Consider the following 19,531-nt stretch of genomic DNA (forward strand, 5'->3'; position numbering starts at 1 on the left):
GGAGAGGCCTCTCCCAGGATTCTCGATGGTCGTTACTTTGTAATCTGGATTCTGCCCACAGACTCACAGAGCTAAAAGAACTTTAAAGCAAATTTAGCTGTGCCGCCGCCGGATCGAACAGCCACCTGGCACCGATTGGCCAGGCAGCTTCAGGCAGAATGGCACTTGGGCGCGGCCTCCCAGGCGATCGGAGGCCCTTGGGTGGTTGGTCTCTGGCCAGGCTGGCACCCTGGCACTGTGCGTGCCAGCTGGGCACAGTGGCAGTGCTACCTGTGTGCCAGCGCCAAGGTGCCTGGCTGGCAATTTAACTGCGCCCGTGATCGAGCCCAGGGGTGCCCTGCCAGTATGAGAGTTGGGTGGTCAGGGGACGCGTAGGGGGGATCGAGTGTTCAAATGGCGACCCGATCTCTTCCTGCATGGAGGAACTCCGCTCGTCGGAGCTCTTCAGTGCAGGGTATGCTGTTAGATAGCACGGTCGTTCCCGGCGCTTAACGACTCCTCGATTCCCTCCCAGAATGGACTCTGTTTTTTTCATATTAAATCATGTTAAATAATAAGTACATCTGGAACTGGGAATCACAAACAAAACCAAAGGTACTGAACTGCGATTTCTGTTACAGCAGTTTCAGTTTTGTGAAGAAATAAATAAATCAATTACCACTATTTTGACCTAGACTGGGGCAATTCCCAATTCACCAAGAACAAAACCTTAATTAATGAGAAAGCTCACTGCTTTACATGGAAATTTGTGGAAAGCTATCCTAAGCTTAAGGCCCGCCCCCGATGCTCTGTCCCCAATCGTCCGAGTTCCCGACCACACGTTGTACAGCACCGCTACAGTCGGGGAGGGAGCTGTGCTACTGCTGGAGGGGAGGGGCGGGGTTCCACAAGGGCTGGGGGTACTGGTGGAGGGTGGCTAGGGAGGCACTTTCTGGCAGGTTGGATCCGCACACGATCAGCGCCATGTTTTATGGCGCGACTGTTGCAAGTTGTCACCGTGCGTATTCTCCGGCCATTTATATTGTGGAAGCTGGGTATTTTACACTGCGCAGCTACTAGCCCCTCACCGGTCGCAGGATCAGTGAGGGGGCACTGCCGATCCTCCGCACTTAGCCTCAGAAACGGAGAATCCAGTCCCTTGCCTTTAATTTAGTAACTTTATCATGACTCTCACACGCAATCAATTTCTTTGAAAGTGGAGTCAATGCTACAAATTATGCAAATGCAGCAGCAATTTTTCACACAGCAGACTGCATTAAGTGGGAAATCAGTTAATTAATTTAAACTCATCCATCTTTTGCCTAGCATGAAAGACAGGGTGTGACCTAGCAATATTTGCATATTAAAAAATGAGACTGAGACTATACAATCATTCATCCAAGTCCATTATACCTCATCCATTTTGCTTAAAAAATACAACCATGTTAAAAAAGCCCCATTGTAACAGAGAAAGTGAGACTAATATTATACTCGGGTGGCATCCAAATGATTATCACCAATTATGTAAAATCTTATTTATGCTAATGTTGCAGTGTTGTCACAGATAGGCTAAAAATCTTTGTATGGTTGCGTAAAATGCGATCTTGTTGTTTCAACTATTACCCAAATATTTTCTTTGGATGAGAAGGAATATTAAAAAATGTTATTTAGCTACAAGACAGTTAGTTGCAGCATTTAGCTCTTTCCAATCAGCAGTCAATTGGTTGCTGTTTCATGTTCCCTCAATAGTCTATTTGCCATCTATACCTTGAAGATGCATCACTCCCATATGTTGGTATCAGAGCCCACTACTGTGGTCAGGTAGGGGTATTGTGAACTACACATACAGCTCATGACAGTTTAAAGTTCCATCTTAATTTTCATGCTACTTTAGTTTTCAATGTACATTTATTATTTTATTGAGCATTATTTTATATTCGTCTCGTCAGCACTGAAATAAATAATAGCATGTGTTCCATTATGAAACTCTTTCTTCCCCTTTCAACGTTTGAGCTGAAACTTGATTTCTTTATTAATACTTCCCTTGGGTACCTGTAGAACTGAATCTAGGTTGTTCGGTCAATGAAAATTGTGTTTGCACAGAGGGAGCACGGAGGGTGGATGAAAATGATAAGAATTAAACCAGCTCATTAAATATTTTAAAATTCAGAGATATGAGCATGTTATGTATTTTTCAAGCTTCCTGTAATGCAAATGCAATAACCTATCTGAAAACTCATTTGCAAGTCTGATTAACCCGATGATCCAATTTGGGAATTTCATTTCACAGGTGCAAAGTGAAGGTGAATTTTCGATTCGAAAGCGAAGAAGGGTGGTCTCAGCTTTTCTGAGCAACTGGTGCTAAACTTGGTGATAATCTAGCATTCGTGTTGCACGTGACTAACTTGTGTGTGACATTTACATGTACATTTCAAATAGAAATTTGGGTTTGATTTGAGGATGTTGCATTTTTCGGACAGGAGAAACTTAATGGCTCATTTGAAAACTAAGTTAGCATTCTCAGACTCAAAGAACTGGTCCTGAAAGGTAACTGCTTGCCATTTTGATGAAAATCTGAGTGTGTTCATGTCCACAAATGGACAGGTAGACATCCTGCCAACAAAATAGCCGTTAGTCTCCGTGTTGTAAAATAAATAATTTCTTGGAATATCTAAAATAATATCAGACGACTGTTTTCTCACTTGCCTTGAACTATGAAGGTTCAAAGGATTTTCACCCAACCTTCATCCATAGATCTGGGCCCACGTTTAAGTCTGTGCAAATGTGTGGTTTAAAAATCGGGCTCAAGAGTTTTCAATCCTCAAGATTACAATCAAGTTTCTCAATTTTACAGGCAAGTTCAGCTTTCACCGATCATTAAAATTGGTTGTTACATTTACCTGTTAAATAGTGAAGACAGTATCTGAAGTCTAGACTGATACCAACTGGTTCTGGATTATGGAATGGCGCTGCTCCTTAGGGGGTGAGTGTAGGGAATTTATAGAGATTTAGGTTTTGGTTTACCTTAAAATTGTGTGTTGCTCCTAACATCAGTGCAGACCAAACATAGACACAGCTGCAGAAAATAAATCAGTTGTAGATTCCCAAGGGAAATTAAATGGGAAAATTGGGCAGCCCCATTGAACAACCATCTAGTTTTTCTGTCATGATGGCTCATGGTTTAAACAGGAGCAAACAAATCAACTAACATGGTCAGAAAAAAAACAATGAATAACGATAAAATTGATCCCGATTTTAAAAGCAGTGATTATAATAAAACATCCTTTCTAAGGAATATCAGGATTACTTTCATTTCTGTAGTGCTGTGTAGAATTTCCATCTTGTAACAAATAGGGAAATTCAGTGTTTTAAAATGGAGGCGGTCTTCCTTAATCCAAATTTCCTTTAACCTCTGATGGTGCTGTTCTGTTTTTCCACTCACCCCTCATGCTCCATCCTCAGATTCATGCTATTCTTCCTTTGGGTTCCTATTTCTATAGATATGGCTCTCCATTCCTCTTGGCCCTTGGCTCATCCTCTGCTGCTTCTGGTCAACCACCAATCCTTTGTTGCTTCAGCATCTACCATTTCTCTTCCGGTTGCCAAATGGAACTGCTTTTCCCCTGCGTATCGCCCACTAGTGGTCTTCATTTCACTGCTGATTCCTTTCAGTTCTATTTTGGGCTGATTACTTCCGTTTTTTTCCCAATCGTGAAACTAGCCGTTTTACGCTTCAAAATCTGCCACATGTCATAAAGGTTGTCCTTTTCCATGTTAATCCTGACTGCTGCCCTCAGAGACAAGCTTCTCCTTCTCTCACTTATTCCTGTACAGACGTTCCCGGTCCGTGCTCTGCTCGCTCCTCATCCTTTTACCTGACCATTCCCTTCCCTAGCAGTATACCTTCTTCCTAGGTGACACGACTGACAATCTCTCTGATGCTGCATCGTCACCTTGCACAAGTGGTAATTACAGGATTTTAAAAAACCCTCAGCAACCCTTACTCGTTAGCGATACGCTTAATGCTCCTTTAGTTAGGATTTCTGAATTGTGTAATAATTCCTCCCTTGAATCTCTTCTCTTTAGCTTTCACCAAAAATAAAACACGCAAGGAGCTTTTATTTTCATTTGGTGGATTGATACGAGATAGTAATCAAGATCCAATGAAGAAAAGAGTATGTCACTTACCTGATCCCACCTTCTGCTCAATGACTCATGAAGCACAATGACTCATGAAGACAGTTGTCCGGATTAAACTCCATCTACTAGTTCTTTGCCCAAGACTCATCCTGCTGTATCCTCTGACAATCCCCTTCACTATCCGCAACTCCACCAATGTTTGTGTCATCTGAAAACTTACTAATCACACCAGCTACATTTTCTTCCAAATCATTTATATACTCCACGAACAACATCGGCCCCAAAACTGAACCCCGCTAGTCACACCCTTCCATTCAAAAAAGTATTCTTCTACTGCTACCCTCTGTCTCCTGTGCCGAAGCCAGTTCTGTATCCAACTTGCCAGCTCTCCTCTGAACCCATGTGACTTCACCTATTGTACCAGTCTACCATGAGGTACCTTGTCGAAGGCTTTACTGAAGTCCATGTATACAACATCTACTGCCTTTCCCTCATCTATCATCTTTGTCACTTCCTCGAAAAACTCGATCAAATTAGTGAGGCACAGCCGCCCTTTCGCAGAACCATGCTATCGATCACTATCAAGTCCATTTGTTTTCAAATGTGAGTAAATCATGTTTCTAAGAATCATAGAATTTACAGTGCAGAAGGAGGCCATTCGGCCCATCGAGTCTGCACCGGCTCCTGGAACGAGCACCCCACCCAAGGTCCACATCTCCACCCTATCCCCACAACCCAACAACCCCACCCAACACTAAGGGCAATTTTGGACACGAAGGGCAATTTATCATGGCCAATCCACCTAACCTGCACATCTTTGGATTGTGGGAGGAAACCGGAGCACCCGGAGGAAACCCACGCACACACGGGGAGGATGTGCAGACTCCGCACAGACAGTGACTCAAACTGGAATCGAACCTGGGACCCTGGAGCTGTGAAGCAATTGTGCTACCCACAATGCTACCGTGCTGCCCCCAATCGTTTCCAATAATTTCCCTACCACTGATGTAAGACTCACTGGCCTATAATTTCCTGGATTATCCCTGCTGCCCTTCTTAAACAATGGAACAACATTGGCTACTCTCCAGTCCTCTGGAACTTCACCTGTAGCCAATGAGGATACAAAGATTACTGTCAAGGCCCCAGCAATTTCCACCCTTGCCTCCCTCAGTATTCTGGGAAAGATCCCATCAGGCCCTGGGGACTTATCTACTTTAATGCTTCTAAACATAAGAATTATTTTCTATGTTTCTCTGGAAGCTACTAACTTGGCGCCGAAGTATCAGAACATAAACAATAATAATGCTTCCTCACTGACCGTACTGGTCGAGTATGAAAAAATGTAATTTGTTACATAAGGTTGTCTCATGTGGATTTCAGATCCATTAATAGCAACTACAGTGTTAGTGGTAACAATAGCTCCATTGGAGTATCTTGACATGGACATTGTAGGACCTTTTTCCCTGATCTAACAGGATAATTATTACTTGCTAATATGTTGACAGCTTCTTCAAATTGATAGAGAGATTCCAACTACGCAAGCAACACTCAAACAACTTATGCCTAGTTGGTACAGGAATTCTATTTGTGTTTCAGAGTTCCATCTTGCCTAGAATCTACCAGGCACATTGTTCAAAGAAAAAGAGGCAGACAAAATTCGTAACATGAGTTTGTCTTATCATTGTCAGTGTAATATCCCACAGGGAACCTACGGGGTGGGAATGCTGGTCTTCTCCATGCTCCTTGTGAAGTCCAACCTCCCCCGCTAGGGGCGGTTATCTCAATTGACTAATGTATAAAAGATCAGTCAGTAAAGCACCGATCAGAACTGGAACCCGGTAGTGATCTACCGGGTGTTGTACATATTGTTTCTGTAAATAAAACTTTGTTGCTTATTTAACTCAGTTTGGACTATACGTGTCCTTATTAAAGTCAGCTGAAACAAACAAAGGTGAACTGAATGAATCATTAATGCCATAAAGTGGTAAATGGGCCAGAAATACAAATCATAGGACTAACATATGGCTTCTCTGACTTTTGCAAGCCAAGCTATACCTCCTGTAACATGCTTGGAAGCTTTCATAGAATTTACAGTGCAGAAGGAGGCCATTCGGCCCATCGAGTCTGCACCGGCTCTTAGAAAGAGCACCCTACCCAAGGTCAACACCACCACTCTATCCCCATAACCCAGTAACCCCATAACTCAGCAACCCCACCCAACACTAAGGGCAATTTTGGACACTAAGGGCAATTTATCATGGCCAATCCACCTAACCTGCACATCTTTGGGCTGTGGGAGGAAACCGGAGCACCCGGAGGAAACCCACGCACACACGGGGAGGATGTGCAGACTCCGCACAGACAGTGACCCAAGCTGGAATCGAACCTGGGACCCTGGAGCTGTGAAGCAATTGTGCTATCCACAAGGCTACCGTGCTGCCCCTCCTGCTATACCTCCTGTAACATGCTTGGAAGCTATACCTCCTGTAACATGCTTGGAAGCTATACCTCCTGTAACTGCACTTGATTTTATTGTGAACCTTAGATCATCCATTGTTCAATCGGTTACATAAAGATATGGGCCAGGATTTACATTCTCCACTGCTGCAATCGGAAAACCCGATTGACCGGACGATGGAGCGTCCCCCGAAAAACGGGCTCACGCCCCACGCCAGCAAGATCATGCAGGATCATACATTTGAGTGTGATTAACAGGCTGGTAGTCCAATTTTCCGCTCCCTTGGTGTGCTCTGACCCCCACAGTGGGAAATCCACTGGGCCTGACGCGGTGGACCCCGAGGTGGGTTAAGGGGTTGATAGCATAACTGAGGTGCCCCCCAAAACCCATTAGAAGGCCGCCCTCCACCCCTCGAAGCAAATCATGCCACCCCTCTTCCCGCTAACAAGTAGGGGCATCCTCCCTCCACCTTGGGAATAATAGGTCACTTCCCCCTCCCCCAACAACATGCCGCATGAAGGTGAACTGACACCCCAGCTCCTCATTCGATCAACCAGCAGAGACCCCCACCAGAGACCCCCCACCAGAGAGCCCCGACCAGAGATCTCTATCAGAGACCTCTATCAGTCACCCCTGCCTGAAAGTTGAAGAGCAGTCCAGGCAATAGTGTGAAAAATCACTGCATTTTTACTTACCCTTCCCTAATATCTGCTGCCTCAGGCAAAAGTGTTCAAAGCAGCAGCTGTTCCAAGTGTCAGAGGATTCCTAGGAAGCCAAGTACACTTAAAAGTGCTTCAGATTCCTTGACAGCCTTTGAAATGCAAAACTCCCATTCAATTTCACAGAGCAACACATTTCACTAGCCAGTGATTGACAGTGTTATTGGTCCAGACACAGCTGCTTAGGGGGTTTATTTATTTATCTTTCCATTCATGCGTGAATGCATCCCAACTACTCTGCTTTGATGCTAACCATAATGTTTATAGACATTCTTGCTATGATTGACAGCTCTTCAACGCATCAAAAAGAGCTAGGTGCTTTCTGCTGAGAAAAAGAGGGTACTGTGGGGGCATGGCCCATTATTCCTGTGGGGAGGGGGGGGGGGGGGAGAGAGATGCCCTACTTGCCAGTGCAGGTGAGGGTGCCTACAATGGGAAATCCCATTGCCCAGCTGCTGGAAAGCTGAATCCCACTGCCAGCCACGGCGCGCTGCCAAGAATCCGGCGGCTGGGAGGCGGAGATCTCAATCCTGAATATAAGCAATTTGGTCCTGATTCTTCGGATACAGATACAACACAGGCAGTCACAAAAGATTTCCCAAAGCACTGGAAAAGGCTGATCAGTTTTGCACCTTCGAGTTGCTTTAACCCATTATCCAGGTCCGACCAAACAAAGTATATTTAAGGTGAGATTTACGTTGGAAGTGTTGCTATGGCAAATTGGTAGGATTAGGGAATTACTCACCCTAACCTTAGAATCATGACAGATGCAAGGACTAGAATTGCATCTCTCCACTTTCTAACCACGAGCTCAGCTCCACCTCATTTAGCAAACATATTATATTTTATTTTCCTGCCACAGAACGAGCAAAGAATGGCCGTTAATCGTATCACTTGTCATGATATGCAAACATGCAACCAATGAACACTCAGAATAGGACACAACCAATGGGCAGTCAGGACACTCAGGGGTGGCATCACCACAAGGGGGCATGACATAACACTATAAAAGGGATGAGGCACTCACACCCCGCCTCTTTCCACAGACAGATATCTAGAGAGTTAGGCAGGGTTGACCAGCAGCATCACACCCCAGCATGGGGCTTAGAGCAAGCTGATACAGTTGGACTGAGTTACTACAGTTAGATTAGCAGAGAATCAAACTCATTTGAGACATGTGTTAATAGTTCAATAAACACGTTGAACTCATTTCAGAGTCTGGAGCATCCTTTAGTTAAGACTGCATCAAGTAGCAGTCTGTGTTATCCGACGCAGCATACCACAACAATACTGAGTTCATACCTCTGGGGTGAGGTATTTACTGATCATCTCTTGTCCTTTTTCTTCACGTTTTTCATCTGGCATAACTTCATACTCTGTCTGGAGACAAATAATAAAATAGTTTATAAACCATGCAAACCTATTGTGGACAGAAAGTAATCAATTCACAAATATGTACAAAATGGCCCATTGCGAAGATTACATTTTGAACTGTAGACCATTGATTATTCTCAAGGCCTTCATTTTTATATAATTTCAAAAGTGCTATTTACATACAAGTTGACATTTCATTTGGCACAGAAATTATCACAATCTTCATAACTGCGATGCAATTCCAGTTAAAGCCTGATGCACAGGATTAATGTGCTCTGTTCAGAAGAGCAGTAAGGATGACAGGACTTTGGCTCTTTGTCATGAGAAAGGGTCGTATAACTGAACTCCTGCTCACTGGGGAAAGAGACAAAATGGAGACACAGTCCAGTTTATTAATCATGTAAAAACTGGATCATGCAGCAGGTTATTTAACTGAGGCCATTAGTGTAGAACTTTTAAAATAATTATGATTGGGTAGGAATATGCATCAGGGGAAAAGGAAAATTATGAAATTCGCAGATGCAGCCCCGTTCCTATCTACACTTCGCTGTTATTAGCACTGAATGCATTCCCCAAACACAATGGGCGCGATTCTCCCAAAAGGGAACAAAGTCCCCCAGTGAGTGCGTTTAGCCGTGTGTTTCCCAGCGCTCACAGCGGCGAGAAACGCAATGCTATTCAACGTGACTCGTGTCGGCGGGATTTACATTGCAACGTCTCAGGTCTCGCGGGCGTGACCAGCCGGGTAGATTCCTGGAGCGTGGTCTCCCAGCTTTCTTTGGCCACGCCATGCGGCGGCGAGCTGCTTTTTGGGCGCAGCACAGACACGGAGAATGCGCAAACTCCACACGGACAGTGACCCAGGGCCGGGATTCGAACCTGGGTCCTCAGCGCCGTAGTCCCACTGTGCCACGTGCCGCCCCTACCGGCGCCATGTTGTACGCCCGACTGCCGCAAAAGACCACCGTGCGCATGCGCGCCCATGGACCCAGCAATTCTCGATCAGTATATGCAGGTAAAGCTGGAGGGGCTTTACGTGGCGCGGCTGCTAGCCCTCCATCGGGTGGAACATTGGTGTGGGGGCGTCAACGACTTTTTGGTTGTAAGATAAGACACATGCTCCGGACATAGCCTCAAAATCAGAGAATCCATCCCCAGATTCCCGGCCCAGAGGACTGGAGAATCAGGAGGGCCTGGAGACTCTGGTGCCTGGCCCACTAAGTGGATACAAATAGATCATTGGGACCCATTTACATCCATCAGCATCCTCCCGCTGGTGCGCCGGTGCGAACACCGATCCTGTCGCCAATGGGGGTGTGGAACACGGTGGTCGGTTCGGCACCCGGCTCAAAACTCGATTTCGGCCAAATGCCCAATTTTCTGCCTGATCGCGATCCCGGCATCACGGGGTGGAGAATCACGGCTAATGAATGGAGTTGCTGGCTCGGTTACCTGACTGTCAATTGGGTTGGGTGTGTAACCAACAGCTGACCCACCAGTGCCAATTTATGGGCCTCTGCCAAAGTAGAAATTGACCCCATTGGCCCAACATTCATTTCAGCGGCTGGAGGTGGATGGCAGGGTCAGAAATGAAAACCAGATTATATCAGGGGACTCGGCCAATTTTGCCTGTTTCAAGCCAGAATTGATTATTACCATTTGCATCTGGAGTTTAAAGTACACTTACTTTCAGTGCAATTTTGAGCTCTGCTGCATTTTTAGTGACACAGACTATAAAGCACGGCACAGCAGCCAACATACCTTGTCTGAGTCATTCATGAAGAATCAGAGCTCTACATTCGGCACTTAATTGTAAGGAAAATGAGATGCACATGTAAATTTGGTCGAAACAAACATTTATTTGGATCAGATTGCTGAACCCGACCGATAATGTGCCAAACAGATTAATTTCTGAAAAACTGACTTCTTGATTTGCCCCCTTAATAGGAGCTGATCCAATGTTTCTTTGCCCATTAACATTTCAGACAGCCTGCAGGGCCAATCCGATTCTAAAAAAAGGAGAAAATAATTTAGGTCAAATAGAGTCCAGTGCTTGAAAAACATTTTCCCAAGACACAAAATGATTGTTCCCAGGTTTATTACAGCCAACAAAGCTGGAGATTTCATGATAAAAGAGGTTTGCTACTGGTTCCCCCTCCTTATTGTCAACATGTTGAGATGCGCAAATTTCAAATGACTTATTCACCATCCCTCAGAAGAAACCTTACGAGATGAACAATTACAGCGCGAGTTCGGACTGAGGAAATACTTCCAACACATTGAGAAAATGACTTGCTATGAAAAGGCAACAAGGATCCGCCTGATAAAGCACTTGAAAGAGGAAACCTTTTATCAGCTTCACCACATTAAAACATTTTTTTTTTCCCCTGGTTGCAAGCATTTCTAATCTGTGAAACAATTTCTCCAAAGTTATTTCTGGGAAGTCGATGGCATTGACAAGATGGGAACAAGATAAGCAGGAAGGCAAATGCTAGAATGTTTTCAATGATCTGCTCCAGCATCTTTGGGATGCACAGTTTTTACTGAAGGATAAAATCAGCATGAAGGAGAAGGCATTCATTTGTTAGGCACCTTCAAATTCTTTACTTCATATGATGGGAGATTCTGAACTGATCATTTCCATGACTAACGGAAGTTGAAATACTAGTTTCACTTGAAGAGTTATAGATAAGTTATACCGTAGTATCTAGTGACTTACAATGTGGTCCACAGGTAATTAGTGAGCCATCATTCCCAGATTATACTAATCCTTCTACTAGCTCTACCGCTCTGTTGTCACGCTTCCTTCCTTTCTCACACTCTCATCACCTTTCATCTTCCACGTGGTCTTTCCACAGTTGAAAACTATTCCATAACCTTTCAGGGGTACCAATCTACAGCAACGTGGCCCACACAATTTTATCACCCATGATTTGAAGCGCCTTTCTCTGCACGACATTGTAAATAAAGTGCTTAGAGATGTTTCTGGAAGGTGTAATAAGAGACTATATAAATGGGGCGGGTGGTGAAATATCTTTCTTTCCCTTACTGCACAAAGGTTTGAGCTGACTTTCAGGCTAATACCCAATATTACAGCAAGACAAACGAGGAGGAACAAAGACCTGCATTTACATAGTGCCCTCACAACCTCAGAATGTCCCAAAGTGCTTTATCGCCCATGAAGTACCATTAAAGTGTTATCACTGTTGTAAGTTATGAAATGCAGCAGCCAGCCTGCGCACATTAGCCTCCCACAAACAGCGGTGTCATAATGACCGGATAATTTATTCTTGTGATGTTGATTTGAAGGATGCATGCTGGCCACAGCACCAAGGCTCATCTTCAAATAGTGCCATGGGATCTTTTATGCCCATCTGAGAAAGCTATAGCAGAGCTATAGTTTAATGTCTCATTCGAAAGATGGCACTTCCAACAGTTCAGCACCCCCTCAGCATTGCCCGGGTGCCAGCCTTAACTTATGTAGTCCTGGAGTGGGACTTGAACCCACAAACTGGTACGAAGACGAGACTGATACCAACCAAACAACAGCTGACACAGTATCATAACCTATGTGATTACAAAACTGTAAAAACATTTAACATCTACTTATCTACCTTCACTCAGGTTCAGTTGTGTGTTGATTAAAAATGCATTCCTCTCAAATCCAGTTAGGCAATCTCCCTCCACTGTTTCATGACTTAATCTACAATAATATTTCTAGAATACGGGTTTCTAACTCTTCTGTTTTTTGTTCCACATTTTCCAACAGTACATTGAGTCGATCATGAAATGCTCATGGAACATAGCAATAGGCCATTTAGCCCTCAAGCCCATTCCACCATTCAATGAGGTTATGGCTGATCTGTATCACTGACTTACTCTAAATCAAGATATTTTTGCTGCATCACACACATGGAAACAGCCTCAAGCAGTTAGGATAAGAGTACAAAATGGAAATGTGCATTCCAGGTTTACTTAAAGCACTGCCGTTTTCAGAATGAACTATACAAGTTCAGAATCTGTTTTTCAAGCGAAACCTCCTTAGCTACCCATAAATGTAATTTATTTTTGGCGTGGTGGTGGTGGAGGGGGTTGTTTGGCTTCATTTAGTTTTGCTTCAGTCGCACACAGGGGCTCTAGGACCCAGAGAAACAAGTAAACACTAAATTCAAGTCTCCAGCAAGCATGTTGCTATTTATTATACAACAGGAAATGTGTGCTGGAGAGAGATTGACCTTTAAGTACAAACAATTTTTTCCCCCTGCTAAACAGATCAATATCAATTAGCTTATAACTCAAAACAATGCTGTTAAGAATGTAGGATACAAAACACTACTCACAAGCTTCAAGTAGGAATTCTTAAAGATTAAAAAAAAACTTTCCAGCCACTTTTCCACAGTATTTGAATTCCAATTATATAATTTTATTGACTGCATTCCATTAGTTTATATATGTGTGTATGTATGGATGTGTATATATATATATATATATAATACTTCATCTTGAATAGTAATGCATCAATTAGAAAGGGGCGATAGTGTCAAGATGAAGTTATTTTCAAAATACATACCTTACATTCCAGTTTTCAATGAGATTGCAGCACAGATTGTTTTCATCATTTCACACAGAAACAGGCCATTGAGCCCAGCTGGTCTATGTTGGCACATATGCTCCATGCAGACTTCCTACCACCCCTCTTAATTCAACCAATCAGCATTCCCTTCTGTTCCTTTCTCCCTCATGTGTTTATTGAGTTTACCCTTAAAGGCATCTATGTGGTTTGTCTTAAAGGGAAGGCGGCAGTGCAGTGGTATTGTCACTGGATTAGTAATCCAGAAACCCAGGGAAATGCTTTGAAGACCTGGGCTTGAATCCTACTAAGAGAGATGGTGCAATTTGAATTCAATAAAAATCTGGAATTAAAGAGATGACCGTGAAACCATTCTGGATCACCAATGTCCTTTCGGGAAGGAAATCTGCCATCCTTACCTGGTCTGGCCTTCATGAGACTCCAGATTCACAGCAATGTGGTTGACTCTTAAATGCCCCTTGAAATGGCCTCGCAAACCACTCAGTTCATGGACGAGTGGGGATAGGCAGTAATTGCAGGCCCAGCCAGCGGCATCCACATCCCTTGGATGGATTTTGAAAAAGCTACATGTGGCAGCAAGTTCCAAATTCTGACCATTCTGGATAAGGAAGTTTCTCCCAAGTTCCCTATTGTATTTAATGGTGGCCAGCTGAGATAAAAGGGTGCTAAGTTTTGGCCACCCTCACAGGCCTCACTTCACCAACAATTTAACTACCTCCAGTGCATTTCCCCCTCGGCTTTCTCTTTTCTAGAGAACAGAACCCCCAACAGCTTTGTCTTTCCTGGTAAGTATATATCCTCTCAGTTCTATATCTTTTGGATGTTTGCTTTCAAATCAAATGCAGTTAAAATTCCACAAAGGATCAGGTTTTACATCTGTTACTGCCATAAACATGCAGGTCCACACATGTGGCGGAACAGTTTCTGAATAGGCTGTTCTGAGGACTGACTTTGGATGAAGAACCACTGTGGCAATTCATGTCTCTACAAGAATACCTTATGTAAAAGTGAGTTAGTATTCCAATTTCTACACTATAATTGACAGATGATTTTATAATATATATACTGTGATTCATGTCCCCTCAGCCGGCGAGGGGGGGGGGGCAAGGATGATTGTTTTGATTCAGTCGCTGCAATAGTGTTATGTACCCAAATTTGCATCACTTTCACTTTGGGTGGTAGCTTCATATGCAAGGCGATGACCAAATGTTTTGCCAGCGTAAAAGAAAGCAAAAGCAATCCACAATTGCGAGGACGGGAGGGAAGAAACAAGAGGGGAAGCAAAGGAAATTGGAGGGAGAGAGGATGAGGATATATTGGCTCTGAAAGCTGCCCACAAAAACCTAATAATCTCTGTGGCATAAACTTTCCCTTTCATGACCTCAATTTGAATCTGGGTCATACGCCCAGCAACAGTGATGTCATCAAGCAGGTAAGCAGCCAATCACATTGTGATATTCTCACAAACAGCAAACCATAAGAACTAGAAGCAGGAGTAGGCCATCTGACCCCTCGAGCCTGCTCCACCATTCAATGAGATCATGGCTGATCTTTTGTGGACTCAGCTCCACTTTCCGGCCCGAACACCATAACCCTTAATCCCTTTATTCTTCAAAAAACTATCCATCTTTATCTTAAAAACATTTAATGAAGGAGCCTCAACTGCTTCACTGGGCAAGGAATTCCATAGATTCACAACCCTTTGGGTGAAGAAGTTCCTCCTAAACTCAGTCCTAAATCTACTTCCCCTTATTTTGAGGCTATGCCCCCTAGTTCTGCTTTCACCCGCCAGTGGAAACAACCTGCCCGCATCTATCTTATCTATTCCCTTCATAATTTTATATGTTTCTATAAGATTCCCCCATCATCCTTCTAAATTCCAACGAGTACAGTCCCATTCTACTCAACCTCTCCTCGTAATCCAACCCCTTCAGCTCTGGGAGTAACCTAGTGAATCTCCTCTGTTCACCCTCCAATGCCAGTACGTCCTTTCTCAAGTAAGGAGATCAAAACTGAACACAATACTCCAGGTGTGGCCTCACTAACACCTTATACAATTGCAGCATAACCTCCTAGACTTAAACTCCATCCCTCTAGCAATGAAGGACAAAATTCCATTTGCCTTCTCAATCAACTGTTGCACCTGTAAACCAACTTTTTGCGACTCATTCACTAGCACACCCAGTTCTCTCTGCACAGCAGCATGTTTTAATATTTTATCATTTAAATAATAATCCCTTTTGCTGGTATTCCTACCAAAATGGATAATCTCACATTTGTCAACATTGTATTCCATCTGCCAGACCCTAGCCCATTCACTTAGCCTATCCAAATCCCTCTGCAGACTTCCAGTATCCTCTGTACTTTTTGCTTTACCACTCATCTTAGTGTCGTCTGCAAACTTGGACACATTGCCCTTGGTCCCAACTCCAAATCATCTATGTAAATTGTGAACAGTTGTGGGCCCAACACTGATCCCTGAGGGACACCACTAGCTACTGATTGCCAACCAGAGAAACACCCATTAATCCCCACTCTTTGCTTTCTATTAATTAACCAATCCTCTATCCATGCTACTACTTTCCCCTTAATACCATACATCTTTATCTTATGCAGCAACCTTTTGTGTGGCACCTTGTCAAAGGCTTTCTGGAAATCCAGATATACCACATCCATTGGCTCCCCGTTATCTACTGCACTGGTAATGTCTTCAAAAAATTCCACTAAATTAGTTAGGCACGAACTGCCCTTTATGAACCCATGCTGTGTCTGCCCAATGGGACAATTTCCATCCAGATACCTCGTTATTTCTTCCTTGATGATAGATTCCAGCATCTTCCCTACTACCGAAGTTAAGCTCACTGGCCTATAATTACCCGCTTTCTGCCTACCTCCTTTTTTAAACAGTGGTGTCACGTTTGCTAATTTCCAATCCGCCGGGACCACCCCAGAGTCTAGTGAATTTTGGTAAATTATCACTAGTGCATTTGCAATTTCCCTAGCCATCTCTTTTAGCACTCTGGGATGCATTCCATCAGGGCCAGGAGACTGGTCTACCTTTAGCCCCATTAGCTTGCCCATCACTACCTCCTTGATGATAACAATCCTCTCAAGGTCCTCACCTGTCATAGCCTAATTTCCATCAGTCACTGGCATGTTATTTGTGTCTTCCACTGTGAAGACCGACCCAAAAAACCTGTTCAGTTCCTCAGCCATTTCCTCATCTACCATTATTAAATCTCCCTTCTCATCCTCTAAAGGACCAATATTTACCTTAGCCACTCTTTTTTTGTTTTATATGTTTGTAGAAACTTTTACTATCTGTTTTTATATTCTGAGCAAGTTTACTCTCATAATCTATCTTCTCTTCTTTATAGCTTTTTTAGTAGCTTTCTGTTGCCCAAAGATTTCCCAGTCCTCTAGTCTCCCACTAATCTTTGCCACTTTGTATGCTTTTTCCTTCAATTTGATACTCTCCCTTATTTCCTTAGATATCCCCGGTCGATTTTCCCTCTTTCTACCGTCCTTCCTTTTTGTTGGTATAAACCTTTGCTGAGCACTGTGAAAAATCACTTGGAAGGTTCTCCACTGTTCCTCCACTGTTTCACCATAAAGTCTTTGCTCCCAGTCGACCTAAGCTAGTTCTTCTCTCATTCCATTGTAATCTCCTTTGTTTAAGCACAAAACACTAGTGCTTGATTTTACCTTCTCACCCTCCATCTGTATTCTAAATTCCACCATATTGTGATCGCTCCTTCTGAGAGGATCCCTAACTATGAGATCCTGAATCAATCCTGTAGCAAAGCCCTTCGCCTTTCCCACAACTTTTGATCACTTCAATAACTTGACCAGCAAGCTTTTTTGCACTGATACAGCCCTGAAATGCAGTCTGCTTCTATTTAATTCCTCTTTCATAGTTCTAAATTGATTTAACTTTATATCTGGAGGTCTATGATATGCTGATTCATCTTCATTGTTATACAAGGTCATGTATCAGTGCATTTCCAAATTATATCACAGCGAATCAAGTTGTTCTAACATTAGGCAGGGTATTAGCAGAAGATCATCAAGAACTGTAGGTGGGACACTACCACACATTTCCTCAACGACTACAATCACATTTGATCATATTCAAATGTATTCATCAACTAATCCAAAGTGCTTACAGTTAATAGATTTGAACCAACTCAAGTAAATTTGTTAGTTGATTGTGTGATATGGAAGTTTATATTCTGGGGAAAATGTCCTGTAACTAATCAGAAAATCTGTTGGGATGATCCTAAACTGTATAAACAATGTTTTACCTCAATACTGTGAATTCATATTCAACAGAGAGTAGAAAGGCCTTTGGTAGAGGGAGAGAGAGAAGCATGTGAGAGAAGGAAGGACACATGAGGTACATGAATAGAGAAGGAGACAGAAAAAGTCAGGGGCATGGTTGGGAAAGCGAATATGAGGAGAAGGGGGAGACTGGTGTGGGAGGAGAGGGAGCAGAGGCAGAGGATGGAGAAAGAATAGAGCGAAAGACAGACAGAAGAGGGAATAGCAATAGAAGGGAAAGAGATAGAAAGGGGACAAGAGATAGAGGGTGGGAAAGATAGGGGAGGGGAGAGAGATAGAGGGTGGTGAGAGATAGAGGGGGGGGAGAGATGGAGATGGGAGAGCAATAGAGGGGGAGAGAGATAGAGGGGAGAGAGATAGGGGGACAGATATAGGGGGGACAGATATAGGGGGGACAGATATAGGGGGGACAGATATAGGGGGGACAGATATAGGGGGGACAGATATAGGGAGAACAGATATAGGGAGAACAGATATAGGGAGAACAGATATAGGGAGAACAGATATAGGGGGGACAGATATAGGGGGGACAGATATAGGGGGGACAGATATAGGGGGGGAGAGATGGGGGGGAGAGATGGGGGGGGAGAGATGGGGGGGAGGGAGAGAGAGATGGGGGGGGTGAGAGAGATGGGGGGAGAGATATAGGGGGGGGGGGAGAGAGATGGAGGAGGGGTGAAGTAAAATGCTGAAATAGAGAGGGAGAGACAGGGTTCCAGAGAAAGAGAGGATAGAGGGGGAGAGAGAGAAAGAGAGATGGAGAGGGAGAGGGAGAGAGAGCGAAACAAGGAGAGAGAGAGAGACGGTGGGGGAGAGAGAAACGGACGGGGAGAGAGAGACGGAGGGGGAGAGAGAGATAGATGGAGGGAGAGAGAGAGAGAGACAGAGGGAGAGAGAGATGGAGGGGGAGAGAGAGACGGGGGGAGAGAGAGACGGAGGGAAGAGAGCGGAACAGAGGGCAAAGAGAGAGATGGAGGGGAGAGAGAAAAATGGAGGGATAGTGAGAAACAGAGGGAGAGAGAGTAACAGAGGGAGAAAGGGGGAGGAAGAGAGAGAAAACCGGGAGAGAAGGAGAGAGAAAGAGAGACAGAGAGAGAGAGACAAAAGATACAGAGAAAGAGAAAACCAGAGCCACAGGAAAAGGAGAGAAAGAAAGACAATGCAGGAGTGAGAGGGTAACATAGGGTGGAATTTAATGGTCCCCCAGGAGCTGGGAGTGGTACAGGTCTTCACCTTCCTTCTTTCCATCCCAATTATGCCTGGGGTGGGGGAGTGGGAGAAGGCTCAAGAGTGGCCATCCCATCAGAAAACACTTGAGGCCTTCATCCTGTCAGTTTTGATATTCAACCAATGGCAGATGGTAGCTACATCATGTGGGGAAGCCACCAGGTAAACACTGCAGGACATGCCTATGGCCAAGTGTAGGCTCCCTCCTTCCATGGGCAGCATGTGCTCAATAGAGGGACCTGCTGGTAGTAACGGGTGGAAGGTACACCCTGCCCTTTGCACCAACCACTTTCCCCACTCTTGCTGAGGCCTTCCTGACTGGCCCCATTTACCCTCTGTTTCAGGGCTCCAGTGACAATCCTTCAATTGGGGCTTACTGCAGTAGCAGCAATGGCCATTCCTCCTGGTGGGGCCGCAGATTGATACACAGGGTTGCGGGGTGGGTGGAGAAGAGTGTGGATGGAAAGAGACAGATATACACGAGCAGAGACCGGCTCAGAAATGAAAGCCAGTTGCAAACTGAAAAGTCCAGAGAAATTGTACAAGATAGTGAGAGACAACACAAGACAGAGACAAAATGTATGTGTGAGAGAGAGGGAGACACACATACATAGAGAAACACTGACAAAGACAGAGACAGAAATCTATGTTGGAAAACATTTGCTGTGTCTTTCAATTTTCAACATTGAGCTGTTGCATCCT

The 19,531-nt window shown here is 44.1% G+C and overlaps 1 protein-coding gene across 1 annotated transcript in view; it reads right to left on the minus strand.

Moving 5' to 3' along the window:
- LOC140393195 (G protein-coupled receptor kinase 5-like) overlaps window positions 1-19,531 on the minus strand; it is a 385,259-nt gene that overhangs the window by 145,432 nt on the left and 220,296 nt on the right. The window contains exon 4 of the mRNA XM_072479357.1: window positions 8,599-8,676. Within this exon, the coding sequence (XP_072335458.1) occupies window positions 8,599-8,676 (78 nt within the window). The remainder of the gene's footprint in view (window positions 1-8,598; window positions 8,677-19,531) is intronic.

This window comes from Scyliorhinus torazame, chromosome 16 (genome assembly GCF_047496885.1).
Source record: "Scyliorhinus torazame isolate Kashiwa2021f chromosome 16, sScyTor2.1, whole genome shotgun sequence".
In the NCBI taxonomy this organism is placed as follows: Eukaryota; Metazoa; Chordata; class Chondrichthyes; order Carcharhiniformes; family Scyliorhinidae; genus Scyliorhinus; species Scyliorhinus torazame.